The following is a 27,663-nucleotide window of genomic DNA, read 5'->3' as shown; positions in this document are numbered from 1 at the left end:
ATCCGGGATCTTGTTCTTTCGGTCATGACCCAAATCTCGTGACCGTAGGCGAGGCTAGGAACGCAGATCGATCGGTAAATTAAGAGCTTGGCATTTCGACCGAGCTCCCTCTTGACCACAACGGACCGATACAAAGTCCGCATCACTGCAGACGCTGCACCGATCAGTCTGTCCAATCTCTCCTTCCGCTCTTCCCTCACTTGTATAAAGACTTCCACTTGGTGAAGGATCTCAAACCCCTCAACCTGGGGAGGGCACGCCACCCTTTTCTGACTGAGGACCAGCGTTTCAGATTTATCATCATTTCAAATCAATTTTTTACTTTGTTCAGTAGCCGTAACGAGAACGGTAATCTTCCGTTCACTATCAATTTGTACTCACTATTTTTATTTGTTTTATTTTTTTTACATAAGTTTCAAGAAATTTGTAGTTCTTGGCCAGTTGAAGTTTTTGCTTGTAAAATCTCCTGATATTTTATTTTAGTTCTTATTATGAATGGGTGATTATTTCCTTTATATTAAAATTTTATCCTTGTAATATTAAAACTTTTTTTTAACATTGGTACATATTTTTCTCACATTTTGACTTGTAATTTGACTTAAAATCACTTTTTTCCTTTGCTTATTACAGCTTTTAAATTCTCGTAGTGTAGATTTTGTTTTGTTTTTTTCCCCATTTCTTTCCTCATAATTTTCAACATTTCCTTTTCATTATTTATTTTTTCCCATCTTTCTTGTATTTTTTTATTATAATAGCTTTCCAGTTTTCTTGTAATTTTTATTTCTCCTCATAACATTAACATTTTATCAATATTCAACTTTATTCTTGAGAAAATAATTTATAATAGTTATTTTCTTCATATCCTGGTTGTAGTGTCGCACGATTTTAACTTTCTCAAATATTCTAACTCGTAATGATGTATATATTTTTTTAAAAATCTAACAATGGAGCTTGATTCTCATTCATTTTTTCTCGTAATTTTTTTTCCTCTCACAGTACCTCACTTTTTTTTTTTTAAATTGATTTAAAAAAAGAAAATCCTAATTCCTGTTAGAAATTGTACATAAAGTGGGAAACACAGTCGAAAGCGTCCACGTTAAAGCACTTAAGCCTGCCGGCTGCTCTTTTTATGATATAATATTATATTACAGGTTGATCTGTGTGTACTTGACTTCAAAATGGTACAAATCATCTCCGCAACATCTCCGTTCCTTCGAAGGACGTTTGATGCAAACGGCGAGCGGCGTCGTTCCCGTTTTTCCCCCAAGGACGCCCGGCGGATATTTCACGGCAGCAGCGGCGCCGTGCGACTCCGAGCCGCGTTTAACCTTCACGTGCGAACGAGGCTGGGGCGGGGGGGCCCTCCCTGGAGTGCCGGCGTCACATTTGTAGATAATGCGACGAGGGCACGCGCGGCATCCATCACGGATGAGGCACCGGGACGACTACCAATCAAAATAAAGCACCGCCTGGCGGAGGGTGTCTGCAATGCCGGTCGAAACCTCCGAGCAAAGGTTAATTCCTCAAGACGTCGCGTGCACGCGAGCCTCAGAATGCCCTGATTTACAAAGGAATCGGGGTCCGCACAAAATGAGAGGGAGGAACGCTACTTCGGTTCAAGCGCCATTTTCCGTTTGCGTATCGTCTTGCGAGGATTTGCAGAAAGATAGGTTGTGCTTTTTGGCTTTAATGGTGGAATCCGATTTAAGTCGAAATTCGACTGAAGTCGCTACTCTAGGAACGGATCTCAGTCGTAGACCGAGGACTCCCTGTCGTGTTATTAGTAAGCCAATTATGATTTCAACCACGAAGCAAGTTCTCCTCAAAGGATGATGTGGTTTTGAAATCTACCTTCATAATCATTGTAACGTTTGAATCAGATGATCATAATCAGATTTATAGAACAAATTCCTAAATGCTGACAAATTCTGAACATCATAGGCCTGCAACAAGTAATCGAATCATTTCCATCCATCCATTTTCTTTTCCGCTTATCCTCACGAGGGTCGCAGGGAGTGCTGGAGCCTATCCCAGCAGTCAACGGGCAGGCTACACCCTGAACTGAAAACAACAGTCACTCCTTATCAGCATAATTGACCCCTCCGTACAGGGCACCTAACCACGCCTCCTGAAGTGACGTCACGGCACGTGCGCTGACGTAAGACAAACAGTAAAAATGGCAAATACAATACAATACATTCTGAACTGAGACAGACTCCACGCTTCTGATTTCATTCAAATCAACGATATATTATAGATTCTGAATACAATACATTCCAAACTGAGAGAGACGCCATGCTTCTGATTTCATTCAATCATTCACACGTAGCAATGTTATGCTAGCGGAGAACATCTCATTCATTTATACGAGACGTGTATTAAAAAGCAAATTTAGGCCATATCTTCGTGCAAACACAGTCTGGTTAACTTTCGGCCACGAGCCAGCAAGAAATCAATACGTTTGTGCAGTCCGATCATCGCTAAATATCGCTCAACAAAGAATAAGTGTGTCAATCGTTCGCATGTACCAGTGTTATGCTAGCGGAGAACGTCTCATTCATTTATACGAGACGTGTATTAAAAATCAAATTTAGGGCATATCTTCGTGCAAACACAGTCTGGTTAACTTTCGACCGCGAGCCAGCAAGAAATCAATACGTTTGTGCAGTCCGATCATCGCTAAATATCGCTCAACAAAGAATAAATGTGTCAATCGTTCACACGTAGCAGTTTTATGCTAGCGGAGAACGTCTCATTCATTTATACGAGACGTGGATTAAAAATCAAATTTAGGGCATATCTTCGTGCAAACACCGTCTGGTTAAGCTTCGGCCGCGAGCCAGCAAGAAATCAATACGTTTGCGCAGTCCGATCATCGCTAAATATCGCTCAACAAAGAATAAGTGTGTCAATCGTTCACACGCAGCAGTGTTATGCTAGCGAAAAACTTCGAATTCATTTATACGAGAAATGTATTGAAAATTAAATATAGGGCATACCTTCGTGCAAACACGTGTTCCGGTTGATATTAGATGGATTTAGTTGATGATGTGGTCTTCCACAAAGTTTGATCCATCGAAGGCATTTTTCGTACTGTGTCTTCGGTTTTGGAAAGGGTACGAATCGAATTCCACCAACTAGCCTTTCAGGATACCTGTCGTCACTATTACAAAGTCCGTGACTACACCTCTTAACCATATTTTTTGTTAAATAACCCAAATACGCGATAAAACGCTAACTAAACCTATACTGGACCATGCAATGTTGTCTGAGAAAATGGCAGGAGCAAAAAACGGGCTTTGGTTTATGCAGATCTCTGGCCTCTGATTGGTCAGTGACGCGGATTGCGCAATATCCACGGAGGGGTCAATTACAATCGGCGGTCTTGTTTGCCCGCAGGCTGGACGCCCTGCTGGATTCGGGTGTGTACACGGGCGAGATCACAGAGCTGGCAGGCGGGCCAGGAAGTGGCAAAACTCAGGTGAGGGATTCCTGTACCAGATATAAACTATGAGTCTTTATTTTGCAGAAAATTGTGTTTCCCACAATTCAATTATTCTGTTCTTACTTTTGATCTATTGTTAAATGTTTTTTGGTATATAAGATAATCTCACAATTGGAAAAAAGAAAATCTCTAATTATTCTTCCAAAAAGTATTCATTTAATTTTTTTTATCCCCGTTTTGTCGTATTGCGAGCGCATTGAATAGAAGCTTGCGGTTAAAACGTGCCAAGTAAAATGGTTGTGCGCAGGTGTGCTTGGGCACGGCAGCGCACGTCTCGCACCACCTGAGGCAAAACGTGGTCTACGTGGACACCACGGGGGGGCTGTCGGCCAGCCGTCTGCACCAAATGCTGCGAAGCCAGACAAGTAGCGACACCGAGCAGGTGAGTGGAACAATAATTGATATCCTGTATAACTCAATTAGAGGGGAAAAAATGGAAATAAGATAGCTGACACGTTACAGCCCAAAACAGTGACTGAATCATAATCTGTTTGTGCATTTTCCCCCCAAAATATTTTTCAATTAATTTTTTAAACTCCGATTAGTCAAGAAAATAATCCAAAATAACTCAAGTTTTACCATTATCAGTAGTTACATCTCTAAAAATGTGAGGAAAAGCCTACTAGAATATCAAAACTTTGGGGTTATTCGGAGGCACTTGAAATGGCGTCAGATTTGTGCTCACCCCTTTAACCAGAGTTTGAATGTGATTGATATATTTTGACCATGACCGCAGCCCTAACCATGAGGGTGTGCACACTTTTGCAACCACACCGTCTCAGCTGTTTGGATTCCTTCAACAGAGGTTTACAGGTCACGTTAACGGTGGGAAAAGTTTTCAAAGAATTGATCTTGTGCTCCTTTTTTTGTTCAACAAAATCCTGGCATTTGCACAGGGGGTGTCTAGACTTTTTATAGCCACCGTCAAATGAGCGGCGCCTCATATAAAGGATGAAAACCCGAGTGTCATTTTGCTGGCAGATGGAAGCCCTGCAGAGGATCAGCGTGCATCGCGCGTTTGACATCTTTTCCCTGCTGGACCGTCTGTACCAACTCGGTGGCGACGGTCTTCGGCAGGTGCGTGTGAAACACATCCCAGAACCACAACCGGATGTGAAAACAATTTGGGTCCCATTTCACGACAGGAAGCGAGCGGCGGCTCCGCCAAGGCGCTGATTGTGGACTCGGTGTCGGCCGTGATCGCTCCTCTGCTGGGAAGCAGGCATCATGAAGGTGGGCGCTCGGCAGTTCCGCCCCATCCTAACAGAAAAAAAATGATTGTCTGGAAGCTGCAAGCGGTGCAAATATTATAATATATATTGGAATTTAGTTATTGTTCACTTCATTAAAACAAAAATGGTCCACGAAAATTTTTTGGAGATACAAGCAGTTGCTTGGTGGCGTTTTTGACTTGAGTTAAGAGCGCTCATTTTATTGTTGCCACCCCCAGTTACTTAAAAAAACAAAACATAAATCAAATATAATTACCGTCATTTCCAGCCTATAAGCCGCGACTTTTTTCACACACTTTCAACCCTGCGGTTTATGCGGCGATGCGGCTAATTTTTTTTTTTTGTTTTTTCTAACGGCCGCAAGGGGGCGCTCGAGCGGAAAAGATAAGAGTGAGACTGGTGGAATATATGTGCCGAGGAAGTGACTTTTACCAGTCCGGCCCCGTTACCGCTGAGCTAGCGTGTTAGGGTTAGATGGCGTCACTGGAAGCCTCTCCATTCAAAATGCCAGGGATGGGCTAATCAAACGAGCATTTATATGGATATTATATTGTCTTATCGTGCTTTGAGATTCTGTGCATAAATTACAATAAATTAAGAAATAAAAACTCATAAAACGAGGAATTTTTTTCCCCACTTCGCTCTCATTAAATTCAACATTATTCATGAAGAATTTGGAAAGAAAATTCTGAAAATGTACACATTTTCTACTCACCATGATTCAGTACCCCCCACAATATTACAAAATACTGTGCTTTTTTTTTTCTCTTCCATATAAATCTGTGCTTGGAGATCAAAACAGTTTAATTTGGGGGTAAAATAAAAAAAAAATTCCCCTTTTATTGAAAAACCTGATTTAAATTTTTTTTTTCCAGTTTTTCCTTTTAAATCTGCACATTTAATTTCATTTCCTGTAAAATATGCTACTAAAAGCCTTTTATCCACATTTATCTAATCCCTCACTTTTTGACATTTTTAATCATTCAAAATTCTATTTTGTCCTCCGTATCCTTATTTACTAATTTCTCCCCCTTAATATTCAACTTCTTTGCATGTGAAGGCATGCACATGATGAGTCAAGTGGCCCTCGCCCTCAAGACCATGGCCAAGGATTTCAACATCGCGGTTTTGGTGAGCATGAACACAAACTCGCGCGACGTGGACACACGTCGGAGAACGTACAGTAAGTCATATCTGAGCACAGGTGACCAATCACGTGACGAGGAGCCAGGAGGGTGAGGTACGTCCGGGCCTGGGCGCGTCCTGGGGTCACGTCCCGAGAGTCCGAGTCCTGTTGGAGCGGCTTCCCGCCGTTGGCCGACCCGCCATCCGCTCGGCGACCCTGATCAAGTCTTCCAGGCGGGTGAGAAAATGGCAGCCACATCTCAAATCACCTTTCCCCATTGGAATTAATTGAAGTGGCATTAATACATCCCTTCCAGCACCACCCCCCCCCCTCCAAAAAAAAGTGGGTAGTGTGATTTAAATGTCGATTATTTAGTAGATACGCAATGTGTAATTCTTGGTGTTCAAATTGAAGTTTAATGCTTTGTAATTAAAGCGACGACTGCTAGTTTTGTTAGCTCGTCTTGTCGTTTTGCATTGTGTTAGCATGAAGCTAGTGGAGTCACGATTGTCCTTGTCTCGATCAGCCGTGTTTCCTGCAAGCCGAGTTGGACTTGGAGAGTTGGAGTGGCTGCGAGCGCGCCATGTCGGCAAAGCGGACGCTGGATGCCGCGGTTTCTTGACAACCATCGTCTGCCTTGAAAAGGATTCTGGGTAAATTTTACACCCCCACGTCCCTGCGCGGTTGCAGACAACTTTAGCTGACCTTTTGCAATATTGCAGTTTGCGTCCTACAATTTTTAGTGGCGCAAGGAGCCTTTTCGCAATCAGAAAATAAAGCACAAGTCAACATTTTACTTGAGTAATTGCGGAAGGATACAATTATTCAGATTAATTCATTGTAAAATGATTTTATTATAATTGAACTGCGGCGGCACAGTGGACCAGCTGTAGAGCGTTGACCTCACAGTTCTGAGGTCCCGGGTTTAATCCCGGCCTGTGTGGAGTTTGCATCTTCTCCCCGTGCCTGCTTTTCTCCGAGTGGGCACTTCGGTTTCCTCCCACATCCCCAAAAACATGCAACAGTCATTGTACACTCTGAATTGCCCGTAGGTGTGATTGTGAGTGCGGTAGTTTGTCTCCATGTGCCCTGGGATTGGCTGGCGACCAGTTGAGGGTGGACCCCGTCTCGTGCCCGATTACAGTTGGGAAAGGCTCCAGCAGTCCCTGCGACCCTCTTGAGGACAAGCGGTGAAGAAAATTGATGAATTTATTTGTATTTTCCTCATAGTTTGTAAATCTCGGGCACCTTTTCTTATGATTTAGTGTATTCTTTTTCCTCTCCCATCCATCTTGTGATTTGAGAAAACATTGAGAAAAACTAACTTCTTGTGTGTGTGTGTGTGTGGGGGGGGGGGGAATTCTCCCTCATTACTTCCCCTTGCAGTTTATCTTGTGATGCATTTCCGTTTTTCTTCAAAAAGTCAACTTGATTCTCGTCGCAGTCTGACTTCCTGCTGACTGAAGTAGTGTCCTTTTTATTCCTCACCATAACTTTTTATTTCACATCCAGGTCACCTTGGCTCACGCTCATCTCATGATTTAAATACAAAAAAAAAAATATATATATATATATATATATATATATATAGATGCTGCATTACAAATGAAAGCGTATGTCTCCATAGTTTCCCAAAGCTTCCCCTTCTGATTCACCAGCTGTTGCTTTTTATTACCGCTGACGACTACGGCCAAGGTCGCCGTGTTGACAAATCGAAGACGCGGCGTTACAGATTTCATCGGCGCATGAGCCAACGACTTGTTTCTTTTGTTGTTGTAGCTAGCAGGGAGGCACCACCCGCCTCTTGCGAATGCACTCCCAGATCCAGTTGGGCGACACCCGCTGGGCCCGGCCGGCGCCGCCCTCTTCCTCCCCGTCGCCCGCCAGCGTGTGGGTGGCCGAGGTGGCGTCGTAGTCGGCGACGAGATCGCCGTCGTATGCCACGAAGTAACGCCGCAGCTTGGCAAAGTCATCCACGCCCGACGGTAGGAACAGCTTGACACCGCTGAAGATGTCTAGCAGTGTCTGCCGACAAAAACACGCGGTAACTAACAAAGTGCAATTTTTATACACTTTTTCCATTAATGAAGGTTTAAAAATGATATCAATTACTCAATCAGATTCAGCCTTATTTAACTCAAGCGAATTATTTTCCAATAAATTGTTGGGTGCTGATGAGTGTTGCTCGACCACAACTTGATTACTTTGAAACAAATCATATTTCTGATTGTGGAATGAATTTGTAAATTTTCATTTCTATTTTTAATTCAGGATCTCAAATCTTGCTACACGTTTGAAACCATTTGCATATTTTTCCAGCTTTTCTTCCATGAAACATTTTAGACTTCCTGAAAGCTACAAAATGTTTTTAAAAGATTTTAACCCACGTTTACTTAAAAGACAGAAAAGTGACATTTTCCATGTAATAATAGTGGTTAGTTGTGCATATTAAATATTTTGCAGTCTGCTAATATGTGATTAAATTCAAGTAAAGTCAATACAGCGTCACAAAGATCCGATCAAGATGTCTCTTACGCTTCCAAGTACTTTACATCAGTGTGCATTATTTTTCCCTGCCCCTTTTTTTCCCCCCGCTTGAAGTCCTCAAAACTACCAAAGCAATATAAATATAATGCAGCAAAGGAAATCCACGTGATGAAAGAGTCTTAGACGGACTGACCTTGTCATTTTGGGACAGCAGCATTTGCGGAGGGGGAGGAGCTGCCACCTTTGGCTTCTTGGCGTGTCCGTTGCTCTGCTCTCCATTTTCACTCTTCCGCACCTGGGGGTTGTTTTTAGTTTATTTTATTTATTTCAGAATTGTTCTGGGTTTTTTTTTTTTTTTTTGGGAAAGCGCAACCAAATGTGAGCGGGTACCTTCTTGGAGGCGGGGGCCTCCAGAGCGGGGGAGCTCGGCTCAGATTTCACCACCTTGCGTTTGGCTAGGTGACTGTTGCCTGTGAACAAGTGAAGTAAGTATTTGGTGATTGTACAGATTACAAATCAGACGATATTGTCACCGGTTTTGTTCACAACTTCTATGGACAGAATTTCTAAGCGCAGCCGAGGCGAAGAGCTTGTCCGGTTTGGTGGCCTCAGCATCGCATCTCTGGTCTTTGCAGACGATGTGGGTCTGTTGTCTTCATCAAGCCGTGATCTCCAGATCTCGCTGGAGCGGTTTGCAGTCGGATGAGGATCACCACCTCCAAATCAGAGACTATAGTCCTCAGTCGGAAAAGGGTGGCATGCCCTCTCCGGGTCGGGGATGAGATCAAGTATCTTGGGGTCTTGTTCACGAGTGAGGGAAGAATGGCGCGGGAGATGGACAGACGGATCGGTGCGGCGTCTGCAGTGATGCGGACTTTGTATCAGTCCGTTATGGTGAAGAGTGAGCTAAGTCCAAAGGCGAAGCTCTCAACGTACCAGTCGATCTACGTTCCCACCCTCACTTATGGGCACGAGCTGTGGGTCGTGACCGAAAGAACAAGATCCCGGATATAAGCGGCTGAAATGAGTTTCCTCCGCAGGGTGTCTGGGCTCTCCCTTAGGGATAGGGTGAGAAGGAATCATCAGGGAGGGGCTCAGTGTCGAGCCGCTGCTCCTCCGCATTGAGAGGAACCAGATGAGGTGGCTGGGGCATCTGTTTCGGAGCCCTCACTGGTGAGGTATTCCGGGCATGTGCCACCAGAAAGAGACCCCAGGGATGACCCAGGACATGCTGGAGAGACCATGTCTCTCAGGAAGCTTGGGAACACTAAGCAAGTTAGTTCTTACTGTTGGAGTTGGGGGGGTGGGGGGGGGCAATGCACTTCACACCTTTGAGCTGTTATCGATCCACACTGTTAGTTGGGGCACCTGTAAATCAAAAAGTTCCCAAGTTATCACTAACCCGTCTTCTTGAGCAAGGCTTTTTCACGCGACGACGTGCCCAGAGCGGGCGAGTTTCCGTCGCTGTCCCCTCCCGACGAACCCTGGTCTTCGCCGGAGGGTCCCGCCGTCACTTTGAAATCACAATTTTCCTTGGAGATGCGATACAGCTCCTAAGAAGAACATGCGTGAGAGAGAGAGAGACATGTCAAATAACGTTACAATGCAAAAACGGGAACCAGAGGCGTACTTTAAGTTGGTGCAGGTTGGTGGCGCTCTTCCAGTCCTTGTCGTCACGAATGCGCGTCATGCGCGGGAAGCGGATGGAGATTCCATCGGCCGTGTGCATCTCTGACTTGGAGAACTCGGCACCTGTGATCTCCCACACGGGCGCTTGCTGTGGGTGCGGGTGTTAGCAAAACATTTCATTTGAGCAAACACAAATGTTGAGTTAAATGGTTTGATAACACATTGTTGTTCACAAATGACTTTGATCTGGATCTTTGTTTAAAATGTGCAAACAGACTGATTTGCATCATTTTTTTTTCAATTGCTTTTTATACCCCCAAAAAATTGGCTTTGGAATTTTTTTTTGTAAACTTAGTCTTAAAAGTTAAGTTTTTGGTGAGTGAAGGACTTAGACTTGATTAATCCTTTCAACTTTATGAACAGACATTTGTGGATATTCTTTGGTATACTAATTTGATTTCAATTTTTACATTTTGTGAACAAAAGCCCAAGTTAGATTTTGTCATTACAAGCGACTTGGAAAATCTTTTACGAACAAAGGACTGACTTGGATGTTTTTTTACTTTTTGCAAACAAATGACTTTACTTTTTTTGTCTTCGTAAACTTGTCAATAAATGACTCGCCTCGGGGCTACGGATGAGGAAATCCGGGTAGTAGTTCTTGACGATTTTCAGCCAGACGGGAATTTTGCTGGGGTCCTAGAGGGGGTGGGGGCACGTTAGAGGATGAGGGTTTGAGCTTTAGTCATGAGGGCCATGGCCAGCAAGCAGGCGCGTCCACTGACCTTGCTAATTTTGATAACGTCCAGTTCCTTCTGGAGCCGAGCCAGCATGGCGTCATCGTAGCCTCCCGAGCACTTGGTGACCGTGCACCACTTCTTGGAGTCCGGGTCGTAGCAGCCCATCAGGAAGCTGGACATGATGCCGCCTAACATTGTGAGAAATGAGACAAAATGTTTACTCGTATGTCATGTGAATGCCAATGATAGCGTGAAGAAACAGCAATCGATAGTCGAAGAAAAATCGGGATGCGATAGTAATGTTTAGCTAACTGAAATAACTGAAGTAGTGGAGGAAAAAAACAAAGTAATGTTTTGCCAACAATAACTTCCCGAAAGAGCACTGATGAGCGTATATTAAGGGAAGAATGTAACATTTTAATATTTTGACAGCAATAATCGCCCGATGGATGAGAGCGCTCGTTCGGGCAGAAGTACACTCTGGCGTCCGTGTCATTAATGTTTTAATTAATATACCAGCCCGGTGATAAAGTGTCGCGGTGAGCCAACTACCCGGGAGCGTAAACGCCACACTAAAGCTGTCAGAAGGAAAATGACGTAAGGCTTTTTTCACATTGAGGAAATGACTCTGCGGCATTTGAGCTAATGAACGCGGCGACGCTCTCGCAAACGCACCGTTTGAGCCTTTCCCGTAGAAGGCGCCCAGCACCACCAGGTCTGCCGTGTCGGCCATGGCACCTTCGTTCAGGTAGTCTTTCTTCACCTTCAGCCAGTGACGCTTGCCCGGTTCGTACGAGCCCTGGAGGGCGCGCGAGCAAGCAAGGGGGTGTGCCGACACACACACCAACATCATCGTGACATGGAGTCATAAAGCCTGCAGTCTTGTAAACGCTGGGAAAAAAAAAATGTCTGACCTTCACATCTTTGAGCACCAGGCCTTCCAAACCTTCCCTGATGACTCGAGTGATCATGTCGGCCAGGTCTCCTGCACGCTAACACACACACACAAATCCATATTTAGATGAATACTTTATAATATATCCCGTAAGTGTAAGATTGTAGACGTGCTCTGACCGTGACGTGCTTCATCTCGGAAAACAGGATCCGGTTGGGCACCTCCACCATGTTGTCGTGCAAGAACTTCCGGCGCTCGCACAGCGGCCTGCGAGGTTACAGGTTTTTTGTTTTAACCAATTTTAAACAGAGTACTTCATAGCACCTTAACTTTTTATGAGTAAAAATATCAAATGTTAACTTTCAAAAAAATAAATTTAAGACGGATGTTTTACTTTTGTTTTGTATTAAAAAAAGTGTTTAGAGATTAGTACCATTTGGGGTGGGGAGGGGGCGGGGATAAAACTCGACTAGTAAAAAAAATACTTTTTTTTTTAAAAAAAAGTGTATTTTTTATACACAGAATTTGTGGTGGGATTTTTTTTCACTTTAATTCTTGTAATCACCCTAGGGTATTTTGATTTAAATTATACTTCTGATGCCAGATATTTGTGTAAAATTTTACACCACATTTTTTTTTTTCCTTGATGACTTTTTATGGCATCAATACAATTCCTCAACATGGAAAACTTGTTGAATCTTTCAGTTGAAAAAAAACTTTTTAAACAGCACAAAAATGGAAAATTTGTAAGTCTTCACAAAAAATAATTAACTTTAAGCACCAGTCCTTCCTTTCTGAAACCAGTACAATACAATACAGTATATCATTTATAGAATACATTATTGGGGCTTTGGTCTCCATCCCATCGGAGGTACCCAAAAATCTGCCTTTATAATTGCCATTTAAAGTAAATACATGAATTAAAATGCAAAAAAAAAAAAAAATTCATTTCGATTGAACATTTTATCCAGGCACACCATCTCTCTCGTTTTCAGGAGGTTGTGCAAGCCAGCTGGCGTCCCAAAGCTCGTAGGTGGAATATTATTCTATAAAGTCTTCAAATTAAACACTCTGATGTGCCACAATATTAAAGAGCAAGTAAACCTGGGGGGCCTCAATATTCCATTTAAATAATGGCTAGAAAGTCATGGGTGCACATTATACACAGAGTAGGATTGTCCTATATTTTGGGGGTGTATATTATTCATGAGACGTTACGGTAGTTTCACTCCCTAATAAACACGAAGAGATGAAATTGCTTTTTTTGCATTCACATTTTGACATTGTTACCTCTCCATGAGACTGTTGCCATTGAAGTATATGCAATCGAAGACAAAGAGGCACACGTTGGCGTCTTGAAAGGCGGCTTTCTGAAGGACAAACGGGGACACGTTGGTGATATTCACAAATTTTTTTGTCATATTGCGGCCTAAATTGTCTCACCCTCTCACCTTGTGCACACCCAGCGTCCCGAAGGGGAGCGGCTTGCTGGTGTTTGTGTCGATAAGCAGCACCTCGGCGTCCAAAATCATACTGTGGCCGCCGGGGAACGCCTGCGGGATGTAGTCCTTGAAGTGGGCCACCTGGAGACAGCCCAAAAAATATATAGATATAGATTTTTAGATTTCCTGTCCGCCAGGTAATCGAAGGGTGATCAAGGCAACTGGACTCGGTGTTGTGATTGAAGACATTTCAGCTTTAATTTGAAAATCCATGCGTCCATTTTCTACACCGCATAACCTCACTAAGGTGGCAGCTACGCTGCACACCCTCAACTGGTTGCCAGTCAATCTCAGGGCAAATTAAGGAAAAAAAAAAACAACAATCATACACTTACATTCACACTGCAGGCAACGTAGAGTCTTCAATTAACCTGCCATGCAAGTTTTGTGGACGTGGGAGGAAAGCAGAGTACCCGTAGAGAACCCACGTAGGCGAGACAAGATTTGAACCCACCTGCTCGGAACTGTGAGGAAGATGTGTTAACCATTCCCCCGCTGGGCTAGCAATTTTAAAATATTCAGTTCCAAATTAAGTCTTGAGTCTCCCTATTTATGTCTTTGCTGGATATCACAACAGGGTTGTTGTTGCCAGGTGTGGATTGTGAATTGGCGTCCTGCATACCAAAGGAGGCTGCAGCTCTCCTTATGCCGCTTTGGGCCTTGTGTCGGGGTTGCTTGGGCTCCCCAACATGAATGTCCCCACACTCCTTAACATTCATTACTTATTTGCTTTTGTCTGAGAGTGTTGCTGATTTTCCTAATGCATCGATTTGTTAAAATGTGGGAGAAAAATTCCTCGTGCACCAGCCACAAAAGAGATTATTCCACCACCTCCTGTTTTGATTATTCAACGTTTGCGGATAATGTGGGGATTTTATATCCTGCAGCACCCTCTAGTGGCAAGGCTGCGTTATGTTTAGCCTGTAGTATTTACTGTGACATGCTGAGAGAGCAAATGTTGATCAAGCCTTGTGGGAAATGTCCCACTGTGAGCATCTCTAATGGCTTCTAATCATACAAGAGCTCACCCTGATCACCGCGTGTGCGTGTGCGTGTGAGTGAAACTGACTTTGTGAGGCAACACCGGTTTGAGGCTACGGCTGAAGTAGCTGAAGCTGTCCCCACTTTTGTGCACCTGCACACGCTCGCCGTCGTACTTGATCTCAGAGTACATGCCATTGGGGCACTTCTTCATGGCGTACTCAATGGATTTGCACGCCTCCGCCTGGTGGGCACGATCAAAACCAAAAAGTGTTACCAAGGATGTTACCGAGGTACCAAAATATATAGACTCACCAGCATGGGCTGAACCGGTGTCATGAGCGAGGCCTCCACAGTGAGCAGCTTCCTCGGGCCCGACCCGTTGGACGACTCCTGCTGGTTCCTCAGCACGCGCTCGATCACGTCGCCCAAGTTCCGGGAGGCCTTGAAGGCGTCGTAGGCGTTTGGATCCACAGCGTCCAGTCTGCCAAAAACGCACACACAAAAAAAAAAATGAAGGCCTGAGAAGCCGACCATTCAGGAGACAAAAAAGAAGATGTCGCTCACACATGCTTGGCTCCGGCGCTCATCTTCAGGTCGTGCTTGATGAGCCGGATGATGCCTTTTAGGTCGTTGCTGGTGCACCTGAGGACAAGACAGACGGGAGACATCTCGTTAGCGGCGTGGGTTTCCACGTGATGGCGGCCCGTGTTTACTTTTTGGCAATTTCCTCCAGCTCGGCCTGCTGCTCGTCCTCTTTAGTGAGCTGCGCGAGACGGGTGAGCGAGGCGTCCACCTCCTGGATGGTCAGCAGGCTCTTGGGCGACGGGGGGAAGGCTTTGCTCTCTTCGAAGAACATGCGAACCGTCTCGGACACGTCGCCCTGTTTACAAATAAACATCCAAAAGAGGAAAAAAAATGTATATATACACACACCATACTCAAAATAGGGAAGGTAAAGGTGGTCAATAATGCTGGTTTCTCAGCGTTGCCGTGACGATTCATCCGGCAAAAAGCATTAGCTTAATCATCGCTCAGCTTTCACGTATTAAAAAAATAATAAATCAACACTCAATTGATATGGACAACTCAAATAGTGTGTAGTCTCATGGAGTAATATTCCAATTTTGATAATCCAGACCTTCTCCAGATCTCGCACCATGTCGTCCTGGTTACACCGGAAGACGCGGCTGAAGAGTTTGACGATCTGCTTGTCGTTGAGGTTGTAAACGCTCTTCACCACGCCGGGCAGCAGCAGCTTCACCGTCAGGTACAAGTTGCCGTGGAACCGGTCTGCACGGGGCGAGAAAACGCAAATTAGCGACACAAACACTAAACGGCACCACGTAGTTTAGTTTTTTTTTTGGGGGGGGTCACTCAGACAGACCTCCGCCGGTGCCCTTGCGCAGGAACTTCTCGATGATCTGCGTCTTGCTGTTGTAGCTGTTGTTCTCGGCCACCGTGGCGCACAATTTGCGGAACTCTCGGAACAGGCAGTCCTTGTGGTTCGGGTCGCATAGTTGGGTGGCCAGAGCGCTGCCCTGGTTAGGTTTGGTGGGCGAGGGCAAGGGTGCAGACGACGAGGCGCCTGCCTTGGCAGCTGGATGGGATGGACGGGAAAATGCTAGCAAGCTAATAAACGTATAACAGCTTCATGCTAACATATAATGTAAAACTGTGTACGCAGACCACCAGAAGTTAGCATTGGCGTTACAGTAAGTCAAGTCTTACCGGTGAAGCCTGAGAACTTGCGCGGTGCGTTCAAGGAAGAGTCGGCGGCGGGAGGAGACATCAGCTTGCCCGACGTGTTCAACTTGGCCTGCACCTTCTTCTTGGGACTCGAATTCACTTTGGCCATCAGGTCTACAAACACCAAACAGCTGATTCGGATTTTGGGGTACCAAAAGGAGTGATTTGATTTCATGCTGATTGCCAACAAATTATTATTTTTATTTTTTTTTTTTTGTATTACCAAATTTACTCTACGGTTCATAGTGATTCAGATTTTTCCATTTTAGAGAACAATGACTTTGTTTTAACAAGTTGTCATTAAAATGAACTTTTTTTAACATAATTTTGTAATATTTCAAGAAAGGACTAAATTAGGGAAAAAGCAGCCTCGTTTTTTGTTTGTCATTAAAATGTTTAAATTATCGTGAAATGTGGATAATTTGTATCATTTTGGCAGCACGGTGGGCGCAGCTGGAAAGCATTGGCCTCACAGTTTAACTATCACCAATCCCAGTTTGTCTCTATGTGCCCTGCGATTGCCTGGCGACCAGTTCAAGGTGTACCTCGCCTCCTGCCCGTTGACATCTGGGATCGGCTCCACCACTCCCCGCGACCCTTGTGAGCATAAGCAACTCAGAAAATGGATGAATGGCTGCATCATTTTGTGAACAAATGACTTCTTTGTATTTCAGCTGTACCTTTTTGTGAACCAATGACAAGTTTTTTTGTGGCTGGATTTATGATACCCATTTTAACTTCGAGAGTTGTATGACAGTGAATATTTCCAATATTATTTAAAACACACTTTCCCCACAGGTGAGGTTTCATTTTCATGATTTTCTCTGGGGGGTAAAATGTGGCTGTTGTGCAGCACCTGAGACATGTTGATTGATGAGCTCCTTGTCCTCGTCCTGCAGCTCCTCCCAGCCCTCCAGGTCAGTGATGTCCTCGATCTTCTTGGTGGTGGCGCGGGCGCGCTCCAGTTTCTCGAACATGCACTTGACGTGGTACCACTCCTTCATCTCGCCGGCCGACTCGCTGAACGGGTTGGGCACCACCTTGCCGATGCGCACAATCCCCTTGGCGATCTTGTCCTTGCACTTCTTGCAGCCGGCCGTGCCGCGCTTGGCGTACTCCACCAGGAAGCGCTGCTCTGCCATGGCGTCGGGCGGGTGCGGGAAGAGACGGCAGAACGCGGCGAGGGGGAGGGCTCCGTGATGGTCGGCTGGCGAGAGAAGACGGCGGCGGGATTCGGGAGGCGGAGGTGAGAGGCGTGAAGAGGTCGCGCACGCTCGGAGGAGCCGGGGGGCCAGGGGGCGAAGGGCGACGGTATTCTTGATTAGCAGAATCACACACCTCTGCATCAACACTTTTCAATTTACGCTGCAGGAAAGCGGGAGAGTTCAAGGTTTTAAGTCACAACTTTACCTTTTAACAAAATGACTTTTTTTCCCCACTATGTGGTGAACACTTTTTGTTTGTTTTGAACAACAGTCAACTTTTTTATTTTTTACTTTGGGTCCACAAAGGACTGATTATAGTTTGATTTTTGGTGAATTACTAACTTTTTGAACCCTTTTGCAATAAAGGATTTGATTTTGACTTTTTAGAACTGGTTCAGAAAGGATTTGATTACAATTTATTTACCATTTGCGAACAAAGGAGTGATTTAAATCCCTTTTTACATTTGTAAACAAAGCACTCATCTCGTTTCACTTAGCAAATAACAAACGTTAGTAATTTACATTGATTTGGAATATTTAATAGATGTTTGGTGACGAAGGGAATTTGGAATATAATTTCTGTAAAAATGGTCTTTATTAGTTATCTTTTTCATGACTGATTATTTGGTCAAGAACATTATTCACAAAAAAACTAGAAATAGTTTAAAAAAAAAAAATCACAGGAATTAATTGGTTCCTTTTTAAAAAAAAAATGTTCACCAAAGACAGACTTTATGGACAACAGGCTAATTTGTCATCTCAGGATATTAATTGAACGGTTATGAACAAAGGAACGTGGTTGGTTTTGTTTTTTTTTTTGGGTGGGGAGGGCACTTTTTCCAAAACAACGAAATTAAATTTGGATATTTTTTAAAGCAGTCCGGAAAGAGAACAGTGATTTAAACTGTGTGGAACGTTGAAGAATTAAGGAATTGTAGGTTTAGCCTGCACGGTGGCTTAAAAAAAAAAAAAAAAAGCAAGGCTAGCTAGGTCGGCTACCTTTTCCACCACGCCAGACACTGCAGAGACCTCTCCACACAAATAAACATACTTAAGCATAAATAATGTATACGAAACGTCATTATCCTTATAACTGGTGATATATATACTGTACCTTGGAGATTCTCGATAAAGTGTAACAGCGAGGTTTAAATGGAAGCTGCGTGGCATTGTCGTAGCCACCGTTCAAGTTATCGTCGATTCAAGTTATAGTGTGGTCACTTCCGATTAGAGGGTAAAACTAGTTTCCAAATGCTTCGTATTTTCATAAATTAATTTAGATTTACATTTTGTTCATATAGTGGGTATTTAACCCTTTATGATCGACAGGAACGTAGCTAATGTGTCCACAATATCTACATTGTTTTGAAATGTATATGTATTACTTCCGGTACAGCCTGCTATGCAATGTAACTTGCTGTAGTGAGCACGTTTTGTTTAAAGAGGCAACACGCCCTGCTTAGCTAAACTGGTTAGACACGTGAGTGCGGCAGCCATATTGGGACGGTGTACCAAGGCGCACATATCTGGAGGCTGGATACCCAAGCTCAATTTTACAACTACTACTACTACTACGATTGGATGTTGTATCCTAGTAGATCAGGCTCGAGTCCAGATGGGGAAATAAGTACAGTACAGTACATTCATGTTTCATACTAACTATAACCCACCCTAATTGTAAACTTTACTCAATCATAAACTGTTTAAGACCCAACTACATCCATGAACGTAAAAAATAACAAATTTACCTATGTTTTTTTCGGCCAAATGTTATGCATGTTTGGGCTTCCCAGCCCTTTCGCGATGCAGGAGCCAATCATATTGCAGCAGGATCCTGTCCTGGATTGAAAATATGGGGATCCGAAAAAAAACAAGGAAGAATTTCCACTTTGTAAAGTAAGAACTTTGATTTGGATTGTTTGTAAGATCGTGACTTGGATTTTTAAAATGATCTTTTGTCAATTAAAAATACTACGATCAATTTTATTTTTCAATTTACTTTCTGTCTCCGGCCTGGTCAGAGCAACTTCCTGACTCTGCATCCCTTCAAAACTCAGTGTTAGCAACTAACAGACTTGGAATTTTTATTATTATTAGATACGGCTAGCAAGATTTTACGCAGTTTAAATATCTTTTTTCAGGAAGTCCTTGAGCAGAAAAGTGTTTCCGTCATTCTCAGATGACAGCTGCTTGCGCAACTCCCGGTTCTCCTCCTCCAGAGACAGATTCTTCTGGAATATTTCTGAGTTTTCCTCCAAAATGGCCAGGTACTGCGTCAGGGCGATCTCGGCGGCGTCCCAGAGTCGGAGCTTCTCTTCGGAGATTACGTTGACCATACTCTCCCAAAAGGCTTTGTCCACGTCGGCATCCCAGTCCAGGTAATGGCGCAGCGCCGAGCTCTTCATGCAGTGCACGCGGTAGCTTACGAAGCTCAAAAACGCGGGTAGAACGTTGTTGGGATGGATGAGTTCCACAGCACCCCCGGCCAGGTCTCCGTCGGCCCGGTCCGCCCGTTCTCGATGCTGCTCCTCGTACTTGAGTAGGAACGCCGCCAGCCTGTTGAGGTCGTCGTCGTAGAAGTCAAACGCGTTCAGGAGGCCCAGGAGCTTCTCAGCCGTGCGGCGCTCATTGTGCAGGAAGCTGAGGTGCTCGCTGTTCTCGATCAAGAAACCCAGCTCGTCGCACAGCAGCCCCAGCAACGCCGTCATGGTCTTGGAGTCCACCTCGGTCACGCTCTCGGCGTACACCTGCGCCGCCATCTCAAACTTGTCCTGCGGCTGGATGGGGTAGCAGCGCTCCATGGTGGCGACGGGCCGCTCCCACGTCAAGCCCAGGTGGGCGCAGAGGTGCGCGTCGGCCGCCAGCGCGCTCTCCGCCAGCAGCTTCACCTCGGCCACCAGCATGCGGGACATCTCCACGAAGGTCTGCGCGTCAGATAGTGCGAAGTGCTTGATCTTCTTCTGGATGCGCTTGTGCTGCGCCATGCTGTTGCGGATGTCCTCCAGCAGGTACTGTTCGCGCCGCTGGAAGCTCTCCTCCTCCATCTGGATCATCTTCATGATGTCGCTCAGCTGCACCTTGAGCGTGTTGACCCGCTTGCGCAGGAGGTAGATGACCTCGGGCTTCTCGTCGCAGCTCAGCTTGCGGGCCTCCAACACGTTGCGCTTCCCCTTAATCTCCTCCTGTTCTCGCTCCAGCTCCATCAACTTCATGTCGATGCAGCGCTTGGACGTGTTACACTCCTCCTGCGTCAGTTCCAGTTTGGGCATGGCCTTCTCGTACTCCTCCATGGCCAGCTTCCTCTGGTTCAGCCACTCCTTGCGGCGGTTCCGCAGCTCCGTCTGGTAGCCCTCCCACTCGCGCAGGCTCTGGGTCAGGAAGACGTCATGCGGGGTCTGGATGTGCGCCAGGTCCTTGTTGGCCATGGTCATGCGCCGCACCTTGTCCATGCGCTCGATCATCACTTCCAGAGCTTCCGTCTGCTTGCGGAGGTCGATGGAGTGGCGCTCGTCGCCGTCCATCCAGTTCTTCTGCAGCTCGGCTATGAGGTCCATCTTGTGGCCCATCATCTCCGAGCACAGCGCCTGTTGACTGCTCAGGGCATCCAGCAAGTCCGGCAGCGTGGCCTTGGTGGCAGCCTGAGCCCAGCCCTCCTTGATCTCCTCCAGCTTCTTCTTGCTGAACTCCCTGGAGTTATCCAGGCGCTCCATACGCAGCCGGAGGGCCTCCTCGAACTTGGTCCGCCGGAGTAACTGCTTGGCGTCGGCTGCTGTCTGGAGGTCGGTGAAGAAGGAGAGCAGCTCACGGTGCAGGTGGATGACCCGCTGGGCCGTCATGGGTTCTTCGGTTACGGCGGCTTGGGCATCCTCGTGGACCTCTGGCCTGCTCGCGGCGACTTCCTGACTCTGCATCCCTTCGAAACTTTTACAAATTTTTATCGGCAGAGCAACACACTACTTCCATCCCCCAAAAAGTCAAAGATGCATCATTACCGTATGATCAGATGACATGCAACTACATCGCAGTCTCTGATAGGGCGATGTCACCACATGACATCACAATGTCTGTAGTATATATTTTTATGTCCCTTATGTGGACAAAAGGGTGATTTGGATTTTTGTGGACAAAGGACTTGACTTATTGTGACTAAAACACTTGGATTCTTTTAATTTTCATTTTACATCCAGAGAAGTTTGGATCTTTTGTGAACAAAAAACTTCGACTTGGATCTTGGTTTAAGTTTTTGTAGACCAATGAGGGGTTTTCATATTGGTTTTACTTTTTGGTAGCAAAGGGTTGATCAGGATTTTATTTTTATTTTAATTCTACTTGATCAGTGGAAAGCAGTTTCTACTTTTTCTGAACAAAGGACTTGAACTCATCATCATTTGATTAAAACTAGTAGCCCCGTAATCCACTTTGCGCGCAATTTTGCAACCTAATCTTCTTGGAAATGGCGACAGACCTTTTCAAGACACGTGGGAACCTTTTTAAATTGTGCAGAATTGGTCCCGTTTCTAATTTCTTCAACCATTTTGCACGGCATTAGCTAGTTTGGGAACGATTGATTTATGAGTAGCTTTGAAGGCATCCGGGTAACATACGCAACATCTCACGGAAGTGCACGAGACGAGAGAAACTGCGAAAATGGACGTAAAGAACCACGTTCTTAGCTCTTGGAGCGACAGTGTTTAACTCTGCTGGCTGGCGTTTTTTTTTTTTTTTTTTTGCTTTTTATTTTATTTTTGGAACGGTTTGGTGTTCGGAGCGCTCACTTCATAGACGCGCAGGATGGGACTGCGCATGGGCGGAGTCAATCGGCACCCCTCAATGATGCGTTTGCTGACGTAAAATACAGGTCAACACGAAACAGACACCAAATAACACACGAAAATGGGACGTGGTGCTGTCGGAATTGTCTCCACACACCACCCCTGTTTGTTTTGCAACGGTCTATCCAGGAACGAATAACTTCCTCTCCCCCGGAAACCGAGGAAGCCAACGACTAGCTCGGCGGCTGGCGGGCAGTTGAGCTGTACTGGAGCTTGGCTAGGCTAGGTTAAGCTAAGTTAAACTAAACTGTTGTCTTTCGCTTCGTGGCGACTCCACAGAGTTCCTCGTCACCACCGCCAGTCGGAGAAAATGGTACGAATCGATGAATTTACCCCACCACTGCCATGAAATATTGCCGGTGGTTTAATGAGAAGTTTTGTTGTGTTTTTTTTTTTTGTTGTTGTTGCCGTTTCAGAGGGCCAAAGAAGGATTAGCTTTAGCCTAGCAAACAAGGTGGACATTAAGACTGGACAGCAACACCGAATGTATCTTCTAACAATGCGTGTGTCCCTGTGTAAATATAGAGGAATGTTACGACTTAGTTAAATTCAAAACAGCCGAGGTTTTGTACATAAACCAATTTATTTTGCCACTGTAATTAAAAGCTGTTTGAATTGGGAGTTGTTGAAATTTGAAGGGAGTAACCAAAAAAAAAAAAACGCGAACAAATATAAACAGCTTTGTCTCCATTAGAGGAGTTAACTTTTGGAATGACTTGGATATATATATATATATATATATATATATATATATATATATATACACACACAGACAAAAGTACTGATGAGTAGTTGCCTATGTTAGCTTGATTGTTATGACCTTTCATGGGTCAGTGTTTGGTAACTAAGGCTGGCTGTTATTTTTGTTTGTTTGTTTTAATATCTGTCGGCACGGTGGGTCAGCTGTTAAACCGTTGGCCTCACATTTCTGAGGACCTGGGTGGAGTTCGCATGTTCTCCCCGTGCCTCCGTGGGTTTCCTCCCACCTTCCAAAAACATGCAACATTAATTGGACACTAAATTGCCCGTAGGTGTGATTGTGAGTGCGGCTGTTTGTCTCCATGTGCCCTGCGATTGCCTGGCAACCAGTTTAGGATTTACCCAACCTCCTCTCCGTTGACAGCTGGGATAGGCTCCAGCACTCCTCGCGACCCTTGCGAGGATAAGCGGCAAAGAAAATAGATAGATTGATGGATGGATGTTTTAATATCCTGAGAAGTAAGTGATTATGAAGATAGGACTGCAACCCCCTGAGTGCAACCAAAACTCCGATGCAGCCCACGATGAAAGCAAGTTTGAAACCCCTGCTTGAGAGCCTCCCATTCTGCACAGGTGTATCTGTTGAACCCTCTGGAGAACCTGAGAAGCTACATCAACAACCGCCCGCCACTGGTCATCTTTATGATCAGTGTCAGTGCCCTGGCCATCGCCTTTCTCACTATTGGTTACTTCTTCAAGATCAAGGAGATCAAGTCTCCGGAGTTTACCGAGGTGCGTCCGTTTCTGTTGGGTGAGTGGTGGGGGTGAATAATTTCAAACTGCCCGGCGGCACAATTGTATAATAGCGATCCCCATTTATTGCAAGAGATACATTCCAGATCCACAGTGTAATCAATTAAAATTGGCAATAATAGTGATCAATAACTGGCTCTCCTTTCCCACATGTGAGGGCATTAGAGTAAGTCAAGTGGTGCTTTGATTTAAGAGTTGAATGCACCTGTCACAAGGCTCATAAAGTATTTGTATCTCAAATGAAGTTTTTGTGTTGAAATGGAGAGAATAGATGTGACTCCGTATTGTTACTCCTCAGGACTGGAACACCTTCCTGCTGCGCTACAACGAGCTTGACTTCTGCGTGTCGGAGAACGAGACCATCAAACACGGCCTGAACGAGTCCACCACGCCCGAGAGCCTGGCAGCGACCAGCGGGCAGGCTCGGCCCAGCACGTCAGCGGTGTTGCTCTCCGAAGACTCGGGATCCGTCAACATCTCGGTGGCCATCACGCTCACGTTGGACCCCCAGCGGCCCTTTGGCGGGTACTCCCGGAACATCACCCACCTGTACGCCTCCGTGCTGGGACAGCAGGTCGGCTTGTCTGGTGAGAGTCAACATTTTGTGTGTGTGTTTTGTCGTGGTGCAATCGTGTCCCGCTGTTTGTCACGAGCTTACCATTTCCTTGCGCGCCAGGCCGTGAAGCCCACGAAGAGATCAACATCACCTTCACGCTGCCCGTGTCCTGGAACGCCGAAGACTGCATTCTGCACGGCCACTGCGAGCAGGTGGTGTTCAGCACGTGCATGACCATCACGGCGGCCAGCAACGTCTTCCCGGTCACAGTGTGAGTGTCCCAGTTGTGAGGACAAAACTTAGAAAATATGGATTTTAATTAGGAAGCGTGATGACAAATGGGAGTGTGTTCACCAGGCTTAGTGAAGTTATTTTTGTGGCGTGTAACAAACAATGAAATGTCATTTGACTGAAACGCAATCTATTGAAACGTGACGCTCCCCCATGTTACTTCCGGGCGCTGTCGACGGCCATTTTTCTGCTTCTGCAGGCAGCCGCCGCACTGCCTCCCAGAGACGTACACCAACGCCACCTCTTGGTACAAGGTGTTCACCACCGTGCGGGACTCGGACACCAAGTACAGCCAGGACTACAACCCCTTCTGGTGCTACAAGGGCGCAGTGGGCAAGGTGTACCACGCCCTCAATCCCAAACTCACCGTCATCGTGCCCGACGTGAGTGAGGGGGAAGTTCATTTTACTAAGCAGATGCTTATTGTCTGCAACACGATGCAGAAAGTATGATGTAAATTAATGTGGGTGAATAGTAAAGTTCATTTGAATTTTATCCATATTTTTTTTACATTGAATTGTTTTAAATTGCAATGAGTTTCAATTTATTGATTAATAATGGTTTTAAACTGTAATATGTGCCACCCATAAGTTGAACCTATTTCCTTCCTGTTTTATGTCACGTGCCATATTTTTTAATTTTTATTTTTTATTATGCTCACTGATGTAAGCCAAGCATTTTTCCCTTGACCAGGACGATCGCTCCCTCATCAACCTGCACCTGATGCACACCAGCTACTTCCTGTTCGTCATGGTCATCACCATGTTCTGTTATGCCGTCATCAAGGGCAGGCCCGGCAAATTGCGGCAGAGTAGCCACGATTTCTTCCCCGAGAAGGTACGGTGGCCAACGTGCGGGGAAAAAAGGGGTGGGACTGATATGTTTTTTCTGTTTGTTTTTAGCACTGGTGTTCTTGTCTTGCAGGTGACACTTTCAGAAGGCTAAGAAGGTACAAGAAGATCCCCTAAGGTAACATGATTGCTTAAAAAAAAAAAAGAAAACTTATAACACCCAGAGATGACTCACAGAGTTGCTGGGCGCACTTTCAAGAATGATTTTAAAACTCCTCGCAATGATGTTGGGACGATCCAACCAAAGATACAAGTGCCTGCCATCTGTGGTGTAAATATGTTTTGAGAAACCATTTTTTTGTTCTTTTTTTTTTTTTTTTAAGTAAGGGTTTACTGTTGATTTGCCTCTGGACTCCTCCGTTGCCATATCAGGATCATGCAGTACAGTGAGCGAGCGGCACCGCATCTTCCAATATACTTTTGTCCGAATCAAACGCAAGAAGTAATCAAAGGCGAAAACATCTGCCCGAACAGGATGTCAAGGATCACTTTTTTCCAGGACCAGGTCCCGGTAAATTTCTTGAGCCACAATGAAACTGTTCGCGTCTGATGGGTTCATTTTTAGCTGCCGTTCTAATGCTCCACAGTCTTAGCCGGGAATGCTCCAAATTAGTCGATTGATCAAAATTACTAAGCAAGACGATTCATTGACATTTTTTTTGCAATTGATTTTTAAGTATTCTAATGTGACTGGAATGTAAAATCTCGGAGAACGTGTACGTCCGTTTGAGATGCGTTGTTGGCATCATATTTTGGTTTTTGTTGCTGCAACCCAGGATGTCGCCCGCTGACTAGCAAGCGTTACGATCTGAGCGTGCATTTGTGACATTTCACATGAACAACGAACAAGGAAGTCCCGCACTAATGAAAAGGCGCACGCCGAACGTGCATTTGTAACATGCTGATTTCGATTGCCGAGAATCCTGATGAATATTAAAAGTAGTATGTTAATGGAATACATTACTAGTCACTTGTCATTCCTTTTTTTTTTTTTTTTTTACTGTATGATACAAGAGCAGCATCGTGACATCGCTACGAATGTTTAATTCGTAAGACTTTCTCTTCATCAGGCTCCGCCAGCGTCCTCATCCCGAGGGAAACGATTAATTTGTTTTTTGTCGGGAAAGTCAAATTTCATTACGCGATTCTGAAGTTTTCCTCCTTTCTGGTGTGGCAGCAATATGCTTCCGTAAGTCAGTCTGCGAGATTCCAGTTTCCAATACAGCACTCAGGATTGTGGCGTTCTGCTTACGGTCAGTTGGTCAACCAGGAAGTAAGCAGACTTACTAGCAAACGAGTTAAACGCACATTTGTGGCACCTTTCGCTAGCTGTGAAGCAGGAAGTGGCATGTTGAGAAACCGCACAACCCGCCATTTAACCCGTACTCGATATTTTCTGGTTCAAGGCTACTTCCAAACCTTCGGAACGCGCCGAGCACTTCTTCAAGAATAGCACTGATAACCACGTCTTATGAATGATGAATCATTTTTATATATATATATATATATATATATATATATATATATATATATATTTTTTTTTTTTTTTTTTTTTCTTTGTAGCATGCTGCGTATTGTTCATGTTGTTCAAATCACGCCGTTCGTTGGCTAGCGTGCTTAAATTGCGACCCTCCGCTTCGATTCCATGGCATTGTTCATGTGAACTGTCAGTTTGTTGGTTAGTTTGCTACTTCCTTGTCCGTAGCTCATGTCAGGAACGTGTGGACGGTGGATTCCGAGTTGTCGTGGCTCAAAATGTGAAACTTATTCCTGTCTGGCCTGGCGAGGTTAAAAAAAAAAAAAAACAAGTCCTCAACAATCTTTTCCACAATCATCCATTTTCTTGGCGTTTGACTGCAGAGCAAAATGAATATTTAAGATCAAGAAATTATTAAATAAATTAATTAAATTAGTCGAATAAAAAAAATGTCCATTCCTTTGTTAGTTAAAATTTTTCTATTTACTGGTTAACGTTATGAATGTGCAGATTGTGGCGTTCAAGTCGCAGAAAACGAGATGAAATTGAACACGTTCTTCCGTAGGCTGAATGCGCTTTATCAGTTCCTAAAATGCTTCTTTTTGTTTTTCTATTTTTTATTTGATTATTATTTTTAAAATCTTAAACCGTCATACAAATGATTGGACAGTGTTCATGCACAAGATACTTGCATGTTTGTGGAATGTGAAGATGTTGCTGCTTCTGTCAGTTAAGCAATTTTTCTTTTGCGTTTGATTTTGACGCGAAACCGTAAACTTGCCTTACCCACGACGGATGAAGTTTGCATCGTCTTTGTCCTTTTCTTGTGACAACCATGTGTAAATAATCATATCAACGCTCCTTAAATTATTTCACGATTTTGAATTACTTTTGTTGTTTGGATAGTTAGCACACCTCATAGATTTCTTGCACTTTTGACTTGATTTTTTTTTTTTTGTCTTCATATTCCTGCACCAAAAAAAAAAAAAAAGTCTGATTATATTTTTGATTAAAGTAATTTATTTTTGTCTAGTATGACTATGTGCGAAAGGAGTGAGTGACTCAATTCTCTCAAATAAATATTTGACAATCA

General features: G+C 44.6%; 3 protein-coding genes across 6 annotated transcripts in view; 2 read left to right on the top strand and 1 right to left on the bottom strand.

Moving 5' to 3' along the window:
* The window catches only part of rad51d (RAD51 paralog D), a 13,174-nt gene extending 5,393 nt beyond the window's left edge, over positions 1 to 7,781 (top strand). Inside the window, exons 4-11 of the mRNA XM_061804417.1 lie at positions 3,400 to 3,481; positions 3,753 to 3,887; positions 4,487 to 4,582; positions 4,651 to 4,738; positions 5,798 to 5,868; positions 5,942 to 6,100; positions 6,390 to 6,516; positions 7,643 to 7,781. Coding sequence (XP_061660401.1) covers positions 3,400 to 3,481; positions 3,753 to 3,887; positions 4,487 to 4,582; positions 4,651 to 4,738; positions 5,798 to 5,868; positions 5,942 to 6,100; positions 6,390 to 6,485 — 727 coding nt within the window. The 3' untranslated portion in view covers positions 6,486 to 6,516; positions 7,643 to 7,781. The remainder of the gene's footprint in view (positions 1 to 3,399; positions 3,482 to 3,752; positions 3,888 to 4,486; positions 4,583 to 4,650; positions 4,739 to 5,797; positions 5,869 to 5,941; positions 6,101 to 6,389; positions 6,517 to 7,642) is intronic.
* lig3 (ligase III, DNA, ATP-dependent) lies at positions 6,657 to 18,824 on the bottom strand. Of its 2 annotated transcripts, none has more exons than XM_061804416.1 (21): positions 18,051 to 18,170; positions 16,703 to 17,211; positions 15,829 to 15,960; positions 15,485 to 15,697; positions 15,239 to 15,390; positions 14,814 to 14,980; positions 14,665 to 14,742; positions 14,413 to 14,581; positions 14,186 to 14,341; positions 13,066 to 13,197; positions 12,905 to 12,984; positions 11,794 to 11,881; positions 11,634 to 11,711; positions 11,395 to 11,518; positions 10,765 to 10,907; positions 10,604 to 10,678; positions 9,981 to 10,127; positions 9,753 to 9,903; positions 8,741 to 8,820; positions 8,544 to 8,645; positions 6,657 to 7,888 (listed from the first exon to the last, which is right to left on the bottom strand). In XM_061804416.1, the coding sequence occupies exons 2-21, from the start codon at positions 17,190 to 17,192 to the stop codon at positions 7,643 to 7,645; spliced, it is 3,003 nt and encodes a 1,000-aa protein (XP_061660400.1). In that variant the 5' UTR covers positions 17,193 to 17,211; positions 18,051 to 18,170; the 3' UTR covers positions 6,657 to 7,642. The 2 variants fall into 2 exon arrangements, with proteins under 2 accessions (XP_061660400.1, XP_061660399.1); XM_061804415.1 differs by having other exon boundaries at positions 6,659 to 7,888; positions 18,166 to 18,824.
* On the top strand, positions 16,953 to 27,663 carry tmem248 (transmembrane protein 248). Of its 3 annotated transcripts, XM_061804419.1 has the most exons (10): positions 16,960 to 17,092; positions 18,845 to 18,947; positions 19,193 to 19,318; positions 19,401 to 19,429; positions 23,216 to 23,374; positions 23,694 to 23,982; positions 24,072 to 24,222; positions 24,442 to 24,625; positions 24,936 to 25,079; positions 25,167 to 27,663. In XM_061804419.1, the coding sequence occupies exons 3-10, from the start codon at positions 19,231 to 19,233 to the stop codon at positions 25,185 to 25,187; spliced, it is 1,065 nt and encodes a 354-aa protein (XP_061660403.1). In that variant the 5' UTR covers positions 16,960 to 17,092; positions 18,845 to 18,947; positions 19,193 to 19,230; the 3' UTR covers positions 25,188 to 27,663. The 3 variants fall into 3 exon arrangements, with proteins under 3 accessions (XP_061660402.1, XP_061660403.1, XP_061660404.1); XM_061804418.1 differs by lacking the exon at positions 18,845 to 18,947 and having other exon boundaries at positions 16,953 to 17,092; XM_061804420.1 differs by lacking the exons at positions 16,960 to 17,092; positions 18,845 to 18,947; positions 19,193 to 19,318; positions 19,401 to 19,429 and adding an exon at positions 20,973 to 22,196.

Source organism: Syngnathoides biaculeatus, chromosome 18, assembly GCF_019802595.1.
Source record: "Syngnathoides biaculeatus isolate LvHL_M chromosome 18, ASM1980259v1, whole genome shotgun sequence".
NCBI classification, from domain to species: domain Eukaryota; kingdom Metazoa; phylum Chordata; class Actinopteri; order Syngnathiformes; family Syngnathidae; genus Syngnathoides; species Syngnathoides biaculeatus.
The sequence above is the reverse complement of the archived record's forward strand: the minus strand, read 5'-3'. Positions and strand labels throughout refer to the sequence as shown.